General features: G+C 30.1%; 1 protein-coding gene and 1 long non-coding RNA gene across 2 annotated transcripts; one reads left to right on the top strand and one right to left on the bottom strand.

Moving 5' to 3' along the window:
• Positions 1–4,076: 4,076 nt before the first annotated feature.
• On the bottom strand, positions 4,077–6,688 carry LOC133037392 (uncharacterized). The gene is made up of 2 exons (XR_009687500.1): positions 5,147–6,688; positions 4,077–4,254 (listed from the first exon to the last, which is right to left on the bottom strand). It is a non-coding gene; the product is annotated as an uncharacterized LOC133037392 (long non-coding RNA).
• A 2,356-nt stretch (positions 6,689–9,044) lies between these two features.
• On the top strand, positions 9,045–10,414 carry LOC115714427 (transcription repressor OFP7). Its single transcript, XM_030643132.2, has one exon. It carries the CDS (start codon positions 9,106–9,108, stop codon positions 10,297–10,299), a length of 1,194 nt encoding a protein of 397 aa, XP_030498992.2. The 5' UTR covers positions 9,045–9,105; the 3' UTR covers positions 10,300–10,414.
• Positions 10,415–10,805: the final 391 nt, after the last annotated feature.

Here is a 10,805-nt window from a genome sequence, read left to right as displayed (position 1 = left end):
GACGAAGATAATGCTCAAAACACTTTTTTTGAAAAATTGATTGGAAACAGCCCAGATTGACAATATGTCAACTTGGGCGCTGGGCCCAGTGCTAGGTGCCAACCAAGGCACTAGATCCAGTTTCAAGCCAGCTGGAAGTTCTGTTTGGTCCCCAGAAATTGAATCTTAATCTTTGGTGAAAACGAAGAATATTCTTAGAACACTTTTTGAAAAACTCCTCGGGATTGGCGTAGGTTGACAAAATGTCAACCTGGACGTTGTGCTAGCTCTAGGTGTCAACATGGGTGTTGGTGCCTTATTTTGGCCCCAAGTTGGGTTATTTTTTCCCCGAAAGTACTTGTTTTCTTGTTTTTGATGAAGACAAAGAAGATGCACGTTTCGATCTGATGCTGGAAAGTGTCCAAGGTTAACAAATTGTCAACCTAGGCCTTAGGTGCTCCGGGTGTTCAAAAATGGAAGTTCTCCAATTCTAATTCTAATGTCTCAAATGTGTTCGTGGTATGTCTAATTTATGTCCTAGTACAAATTTTGACCCATTTGCACTAGGACGATCCCGAAAATTGGAACCCTAGTTGGGTTGTCAACTTGGGCGCTAGGTGAAGCCTGAACTGGTTTGTCAAAATAAAATTTAATATTAATCTGATTTAAAGGTGTTATGACAAATCTGTTTATATTTTATTTATCTGTTCGTGTTAGGAATTGTCTTCAAGTTGGTTATATTAAAAAAATTGTCAAAAATTAAGTTCATGGTCCTATTTTTACTTTTTTTTGGAAAAGATAAGGTCAATTTTGTCATTTAACAAAATAGAGGGTCCAATCGGTAACTTTTGCAAAACACGTGGTCCAAAATACTATTTATCCTTATTATTATATTATCTGAATATTATTTTCATATTTTTTTTGTTGTTTTCGTATTATTTTTTATAAAATACTGTAAAAATATAATTTTTTTTATTAAAAATAGTACTTTGTGTAATTTTTTTTTATATAATAAATGGCCCATAATAAGCGGGTCCAATGGAGAAGTTGAGATTTTCAAAAAAACTAAACAAAAAGTAATAATTGGGTAAACATTGGCTCCCCAAAGAACAAAGTTAAAACACAAAGAGAAAAATTAAAAGAAGAGAGAGATGCATCCCAACATGATTTTGTTTCCTTGGATCCCAATTCCTATATGCCCTTCCAAAACATATATTTATAACTCAAATTTAATAATAAAAACACCTTAACATTTTAGTAACGGTAAACAAAAACCTAGCTTAGCTTTCCCCTAGGCTCCCTTTAGTACACTTTTTTTCTTTTCTTTTTTTTTTAAAAAAAAATTATACATGCTAATATGCTATAGATCAATAAGAACAGCCTAAATTTATTCAAATAATAATTTGTATCTTTTACTGATTTTTAAAGTTATAATTCAATCAAAAGTTTTACTGATTTAAAAAATTAATTAAGTTCATTTAGCTCTAAATACAATATCAATATATATATATATGCAAAATAAATTGTATACTTTCATACTCAAATTGAATATGAAATTAAATTTAAGAAGGAAAGATAAAAGAGGGAAGGGGCACCTCTCAATTTCAAGGATAAGGTCAATTATTGGAAGGTGTAAAGGCTAAATGTATGGGACAAAAAGAAAAGAAACTTTGCAAAATAATATATATATATTTAAAATAAGAAATTAAGGCAGTACAAACACACTTGACTTTGAGTTAATATGAGAATAATGATGAGATTATATTATTTAAAAGAGGGACTAATTATTATTTAATTTATCCAAAGTAATAATTAGGAGTTTCTTTCTTGACTTTTTGACTAGCAAGCAAGAAGAGTGATTCCCTTTCATTTAATTCCCCAACACATCAAAGGAGCCTAATGAAGTCACAACTCATATAAGGAACCTGTACCACTCTGCCTACCAAGTACCCTCTCTTTTTGGCATTACTTCAAAATAATTCAATAATTTATGCATTCTTATTCACTAGTTTTTTTATTTTTTTATTTAAAATCAATTTTTATTTTTGTGTTTATATCACAACCTAAATTTATATAGCAACCCATGGAGTAACTATCAAAACAACTCAAATTATAAAAATAAAAAAAAATTAAAAAAATAGTATATAAGATAATTTCTCTTTTATTTATTCAATATTTTTTATTTTTAAACTCTTATAAATATCAAAACAAAAACATCACTTTACTGGGTGTATTATAAACATAGTCTATTATAATAAATAAACTAATGATTTATAATTTTAAATTGAATGACTATTAGAACAAACAAAGCAAATTACACCTAAGCATATACTACTTTGGTTTGCTTTATGTAAAAGTTTAAAGCAATACTATTAACACATAGATATGTAAAATGTAAATGTGAATAATCACATTTCACCTGATTCAACCAACCAAAACACACACACTTACTTTATTAAGTAAATATTTAATTGGTACACTGTGTGTGTATATATATATATGTCTATATTAAACATTTAACTTTTTTCCTAGCCTGGGTCTTTTCAAATGACAAATATTAGACTCTGTAGTATTTTAGATTTGATTGGGAAAACATCTTACAAAAAAATTGCCAAAAACATATATCTAATACATTATGGAAGGTAACATTTTTCTTAAAACATATACACATGCATATGGAGGTTTGCAATAATAGTAGTACTATATAGATATACATAGGTTGTGTTTAAAGTAGATACCTTTGTTGTCTTCAGACTAGAATATATATTATTAATATGAGAAGTAAAGTAAAGTAATAATAAAGTGATGAAGAGTCGTATATTTGTATTTAATCTGTTTTCTCTGACTTGGATTGTATATTATGATGGTGTAAATCAGAATGGTCCAGTCCAGAAACAAAATCCAACATTGAGATATGAACTTTGTCGTGACTTTATTGACTTTTGGCACCCGAAATGAATGCAAATAGAATATAAATCTGAGTTCAGGTTCATTTTTATTTGCAGTATTTATACTAAGCATGCAATATCATCATTATATATATTTCCTAAAATTTCATCTTTATTATTAAATTCCTCAGTGTACGATCATATACACAACCGCTATCTATTCTATCATCTAAAATCTCAATTTATACAAACCTATATATTTTAATTTAATTTTTTTTTTTATAATTGTGTATGTTAAAATATTTTATTAAACGAGTGACTATTTTTTTATACACATTAATAAAAATTTGTTTAATTTTTTTTGTTCAACACTACAAAAAATTATTCAAAATTTTAAAATTTATATGTAGTTCTAAATAAATACAATGTATACTAAAATAAATAGGGGTAAAAGTTTTCCAACATTTTATAAATTTTCAAAATTAATTATAAATATAATCTAACTGTGCAAATTAAAATTCAAAATAACTTGTTAAACACATATTTTTTTCCCATACACTGTATATATAATCATAATAATAAAAAAAATTATAATATGCATAGGTATTATAAATAATGTTTTTTTTTTTAAAATTAATGTTTCAGATAAAGATAATTAAATCTCATAGTCATCATTGTATAAAATATTTTCTGGTAGAGATGACACTTCAATCATACCAGAGAGATTGTTGGAAAACGTTCGTTTAGCCACATTATGGGCCGCAAAATTACATAATTGAGAAATTTTAACAAAATTACATATTCCAACAAAAGTTTTAAAATTAATATAGCTATCAATCTCCCATCTTGGTGCACTTCCTCTAAGAGCATTGATGGTGACTTCCGATTCACTTTCAACTATCACAAACTTGTAGCCCAAAGCTATTGAGGTCTCTAAAGCAAGTAAACAAGCACCTACTTCATCAATGAGGGGGTCTGAAAACGGAAAATTATTGAAAGCTATCCACACAAAAGAGCCCATATGGTCACGAGCCACAACTGTCACCCACATGGTCTCCCTCTTATTTCTCACGTTACAATTGATCTTAATCCAATCATTAGTGGGGGGACCACTCAGTCAGAGCAGGATCAACAAACGTTGGGAGAATAGATAGGGAAACTTACAAAAATACTGTTTTTTTCCCAAATTTTACAATAATACTGCCACACGGCAATTATTTCTTTTTTACTGTCCAAGCCTTTTTTTTTTTCTTTTATACTGTCCAGACCTAAAATATTTACTTTTATACTGTTAACAGTAACATAGCACAAACGGCACTTCCTTCGTGGTTGGGGACGGACAAATCAACACCAGAATCATGAAAACACCGGGGAAAAACCATAAAATCTGGCAAAGAGAAAAATTTACTAAATCAACAACAAATTACTGTTTTGTAGTGTTATTTTACTATTGTTTTAATATGAAAAAAAGGCCACATAAATGAAATATTGTAAAAAATGACAGGACATGAAATCTATATCAGATCTCTTAAAGAGCAATGGACAATGGGAAAAAGAACATAATTATTTCAAGAGAAGGTGACAATCCTATAAAAAAACATAAGAAAACACTACTAAAACAACACAAAAAAAAAATACAGAACATAAAAAAATAAGCATAAAAAAACTTTGGAATGGTAGTATTTCGATCGGGTGTACTTGGATTCCCATCCTATAAAAAAAATAAGAAAACACTACCAAAACAACACAAAAAAAAAAAAATTAAAGAACATAAACAACAAGCATAAAAAAACATTAAAAAGACTAACAAAAAAAAACATGCAAGAAAAAAAAAAAGAAATAGGAAATATAATCAACTTGAAAAAACTCTTAAAACAATAAAAGAACAATAGAAAAAAAACCTTATCAGATTTGGGAGACTTTTGAACTTTCTTTTGGCTGTTTGCATCTTTTACTTTGTTTCAAACATCTCATGATTTGATAAATAATAAAACACACAAAAACAAACTAAAGTTTTCAACTTTACACAAACCAAATTATAACTATTGCTCATTCATATGTGGACAAATTTTACATTAACAAAATAAAAAGAAAAAAAAAACAAACAAACAGATGCCCACACAAGAAGAAAACTCCATCATAGTCCACACACACCATTATTATTATTATTATCAATAATAACAAAATTAACCCAAAAAAAAAAATTGAAACTTGAGTTGTATATACAAAAGGGTAATGATTTGAAATTGAAAATTCTGTTGTGTGTGTGTTTTTTCTACCTTGTTCTTCTTCTTGGTCCACAAAGAACCCAAGATAAGATCCATGACCATACACGGCGAGCTCTAGAGAAGAGTCTATCAGTGTAAGGTTTGGACTCTCTGAGAGCATCTTCCATGGTTTCAACAAAGAGGTTGAGGTTTCTTGGGGGAGGGATGTAGAGAGTCAAAGGGATTGCAGAGAAAGGTGAAAAAGAATTGTAACATGGTTTTGGTTTTTGTTTAGAGTGGAAAATATAAATAAATAGATAAAGTTGATGAGAGGGTTAGCTTTATTGAGTAGTGTGTGTGAGAGTTGTCACATCTCACATCCAAATCAATCATTTTAATAAAACAAAAAAATTTAAATTTTGATGTGGGGAGACACAACTACCCATTATTTCTTATTTTATTATTATTATTATAAAATATTTTGGAAAAATGAAGCAATGAAGCAATTGGTAATGAATTATGTACTCTGGAATCCGAAGAAAATAACCAAACACAGATTTTGAAAAAATTTCCAATTGGCTTTCAGTTAAAATTCTACGAAAATAAAAACACTGATAAAACACCATAAAACACTACGAAAATAACAACAAAAAAACAATAAAAAAAACATGGAACAGAATGCATAACATGACAAACCTCAACAATCCTATTAACAGGAATTTCCTCAGCCACACCTGATGATGGCAACACCTTTACAGGGGATTTACCCTTGCCCTAAAATTAAACAAAACAACACCAACAAAACAACAAATAAAAAATTAACAAAAACACATAAATAAATCAAACAAAATATATAAAACCATTACAAATACAGAGACAAAAACAAACAAATACCCAGATATATGAACTTGAAAAATCGAATTTAACAAAAAAAACAAAAAACCTCAAAAACAACAACAGATAAATAGTAAAATACCTTAACAGAAACAGGCGACTTAAGAAATTCAGAATCCAACTCAAAATATGAGTCTGAATTTTCAACAACAGTTCGAGGTCTTTTTCCTCGAGTGTTCTTCGAAGGTCCAGCAATGGTTTTTCTTTTAACAGAAGGGGAAGTGGGGCTAGGAGGGTTCTCTTTCAGATTTTTTTTACCCATTTTTGATTTGGGTCTGGTTTTCTGCGATTGTTTTGTGGGTTTTGTAACTTTGGCCGGAGATGGTGATGAACGAGTAACGGCCATTATCAAGAACTATGAAGGTATTTATAGACAAAAATAATAAAAATGGGAGGGAAAATGAGAGGGAAGTTTAAGATAGTGGTATGAGATTTGAAATTTTTTAAAATGAAAAAACCACCCACTACTACAACCGTATAACAAAACTGAAAATGGGGAAGAAGATGAACAGTTGAGATGAGAGAGATTACCAATTACAAAATTTAGATTCGAAAATAATAAAAAAAAAATAAAAGAAAAATACATAAATACAATACTTTTTGATCAGAACACATAACCGTCAAATCAAACAATTAAAAATATTTTTTTTAAAAAAAAAATAAACGTGGCAAAACCCTATCGTGACAAGTGGCAATGATAAATCCCTTACACAGCTAAATTTTCAAGGCGATGGCAAAAAAAAAAAAAAAAAAAACAGTACAAATGTTGTTTCCAGCGTGGCACAGTATAAATGTAATAAAATGGGAAAAATCAGTAGTGGGTGTAAATTTCCCAATAGATAAAGTATAATCTGCATACAACAATGATTAATAAAGTCAATATAATCATGTATGCTAGCTATATTGTTGTTATGTACCTTATCATTGTGAGCTCTCCAAATTGTGTCAACAACATTGGATGCATAAAAGAAAATCTCATTAACATTGGCTCTGCTTGAGTTAAGATTCTATAAAAAATTTATCCAATCCTGCATTTTTGCTCCAGAGTCAGTAATCGAAATGAATCCCCATGGAGACGACCGCCAAGATAGTAAGACAAATTACAATATAGAAAAAGATGCTCCATGATTTTATTATCACTTTCGCAAATAGAGCAAGCAGTATCTTCAATTGTCATTCATTGTCCAAGAATTTTGTGAATGAAAAACGCATTAGACAGAATGTTCCACCATATAACTTTATGATGTTCTAAAATTTTACTATTCCACAATCTGTTCTAAAGGTAAGAAACAACAACACACTGATCAGGAGCCTTGTCCAAAGTTTGAATCATGTAGGCAGACTATGTACAGAATTGGTCGTTTGCTTCCTTAGTCTAAATTTATTAACTTGACTACTTGGGTACTTACTTTTATTGCACGAGTGACTATTTTTTTCATTCGCATGGTAAAAAATTTATGATTTGTAATCGTACCACACTACCATATATAAATTTAACACTCCTAGTAAAAGCATAAGTTCTAGCTAGAGGCTCCAATATGAAAATCTCTATTATATATAACAACAATATTTATTGTTTATAAGGTTGTAGCACAGTGGTGAAAATGATGAACTCTTATATATATTACTATATATATTGTTTTTGGTTATTAAATAATATAGGATACGAGTACAATGTATTGACCAGTGCAACCTTCTTTTTTGCTAGGGCTTTATTATAACATTCACTGTGTAATTCTGTAAGTGTAACCCGCTGGATACGTAAACACAGTTTGGTGGAAAAGGCTGTATATAAATATGGGTAAATACCATTTTGGACCCTCTATTTTACAAAAGTTATCAATTGGACTCTGTGTTTTGTTAAATGACAAAATGGACCCTGTATTTTTTAAAATAGTACAAATAGGACCCTGAATTGATTTTTTATCAAAATAAAATTTAATTATAATCCGATCTAAAAGTGTTATGACAAAACTGTTTACATTTTTTGTATCTGTTCGTATTAATCATTGTCTTCAAGTTGGTTGTATTAAAAAAAAAAGTTGTCAAAAATTAAGCTCAGGGTCCTATTTTTACTATTTTAGAAAATATAGGGTCCATTTTGTCATTTAACAAAACACAGGGTCCAAAATGGTATTTACCCTATATATATATAAATATAAATGAGATGATCATATGTATATACACCGATGGGTCACTTCATTGCACGTACCGTTAATTAGGAGCAGTGTTATACATATTACATAGTAGTATAGTAGTATATAATGTTGTTAAACAGACAGTTTAGTGACAAAATTTCACTTTAGTAAAAAGGGTTCTTAATATGATTTTAGTATTCTTTGTCGGTTCTAATTATAACAACACAATATAATTAAAAGAGGAGTATATTAGAAGGGTAAGAGTTAAAATAATTATTTCATTTTTTTTTAATTATATGTATATATGTTATTATTTTTTGAGTTTTTTTATTTTTATATTTTAAAATAATTTTTTTTATTTTTATTTTTATAGAATTCTACACAGAAATTCCTATAGCAACTAATGGAACAACTTAAATCGCAACTTAAATTCATATAGCAACCCACAGAAACTACATGAAAAATTAACGGAACAAGAGCAACCCAACCCGTAAATTTGAAAAAAAAAAATAGTATAAAAAATAATTCCTCTTACTTTTTTTTGTCAATATTTTTCTTATCACTTTTTTAACTTTAAAATATATTTAATGCAATAAAAATATAAATTTATACCAATTTTAAATATATTATGTCATGTAAAAAATAAAGTATGCCTCCTATAATTAAAAAAAAAATATCCCTTATTCTCTCAACTTAAATTTTAGCTCCGCCATTATATATATTGGATTTTTTTACCCTTAAAAATTAACAATACTTTATGTAGTTTATACTGGTTTATTTATAATAGCATAGCAAGTCTCAGTTATTTATTGATTTATTAATTATAAGAAATAAAATAAAAATTAAAAAACAGCTTAAAATTGCATTTTAATAAGATTTGACACTCTATCTATGGCTCCTATATAAACCCTACTTTTGACAGACAAAGTTTCATCCTTTGGCATTTCATTTTTTACCCCATATTTACGCTCCCAAACAAAACTAGGTAAGAAGAAAAAAATGGCCAAACGTTTCAACTTCAAGCTTCGAATTTCCAAAATCATTTTTTCTATCAATCCTTGTGGTGGTTCCAATTCCAAAGACCCCTCTTCCAATAATAATCCACTACTCCCATCTTTCTTCCGATTCTCTACGGTCAACCCCACAGTACTACTTCCAAACCACCGCTCATCACACACCATCACAACCTCGACCACAACTACCACTACCCACCGTTCTTTCCTGAAACGCCACGTGTCTTCCGCATTCCTTTCCGCGGGATGCTGTCGCAGCAGATCAAATTCGCAACCCACTCACTCCGACCACGACGAAGAAGAGGACAATATCGGTATTACAACGACAAAAAAATCGTCACGTGAACAAGACAACAACTGGCACGTGATAGAAAATGTGTTCGAAAACGACGTCGTATTCGAAACCCCTGCTCGCCGAAAAGTCTACACTTCCTCTGTTTCAGGGCGTTCCGAAACCGAAAACGACGACGTTTTCCTTCCTCCTCCTCCGCCTCCTTCTTCAGCCGAAACTAAATTTAGAAAGAAGAAGAAGAAACGACGATCCAAAAGGAAAACGACATCATCAGTCGCTAGATCTATACTATTCAGAATCAGCACTTCTTCAGCCGAGAGTGGAATTTTCAGCAACGACGAAATAATAAACTACAATAACGAATTAAACGACGAAGAAGAAACAGAGACTTTGGTCTCATCTTCTAGAAGCTTCTCCACCACAACTGATTATTCCTCTTCAGAATTATTCAACACACAGTTAGAAACCATACGCGAGACCACACTGGATCACACCAATTATAGTAATAATAATAATAAGAAAAAAAAGAAGAGGAAGAAATCATCAAAACGGTGCGTTTCCAAACAGGGGATGAGGAAATCTTTGTCGTCGTCTTCGGAGAGCAGTAGTAGTCCGGCGAGGCTTTCGATGTTTCAGAGGATGATTCCTTGTAGTGTGGATGGGAAAGTGAGGGAGAGTTTTGCTGTGGTGAAGAAATCGGCTGATCCTTACGAGGATTTTAAGAGGTCTATGATGGAAATGATTTTGGAGAAACAAATGTTTGAAGATAAAGATTTGGAACAGCTCTTGCATTGTTTCTTGTCTCTTAATTCCAGAGATCACCATGGGATTATCGTCCGAGCTTTCTCTGAGATTTGGGAAATTTTGTTTTCTAGTACTCAGACATGACCTCTTTCATCATCACCCAAAACAACTTGTTATAATTAATATAATTAAACTAGTAATTAATTAGTATTTATGTATTATTAGTATATATAAAATCAATGAAGTGTTTAATTTCCTACGTGAATTTGTCTATTTCATGCATTTTTCACGTGGCATAGATAATTTAAGTTGTGTTTTTTTCATTACTATAATTTGTCTTTGAAATAATCTCGTTATTTAAAAATAAAAATAACATACAATTAATGGGTTGATTGTTGATGATATAATTGATAGTGATTTTGTATTATTCTAAAACTAATTAAATATTAGTTTTAATTAGGATATATTTTTTTTAAAGAGAAAAAGAGAGTGGGTGGGCCCGGCGTGAGACTGGAATCAATGGGATGGGACCCAATTTTTGTTCCAAGGAGTCCGCAGTTTTGGTGGACGATGTCGTTTTGACAGGGAACACGGATTTAACTAATAGAATTAAAACAACTCCAAGAGAGAAAGAGAGAGACAGCTCTCTT

Source organism: Cannabis sativa, chromosome 4 (genome assembly GCF_029168945.1).
Source record: "Cannabis sativa cultivar Pink pepper isolate KNU-18-1 chromosome 4, ASM2916894v1, whole genome shotgun sequence".
NCBI classification, from domain to species: Eukaryota; Viridiplantae; Streptophyta; class Magnoliopsida; order Rosales; family Cannabaceae; genus Cannabis; species Cannabis sativa.
This window is presented reverse-complemented; position numbering and strand designations above follow the sequence as displayed.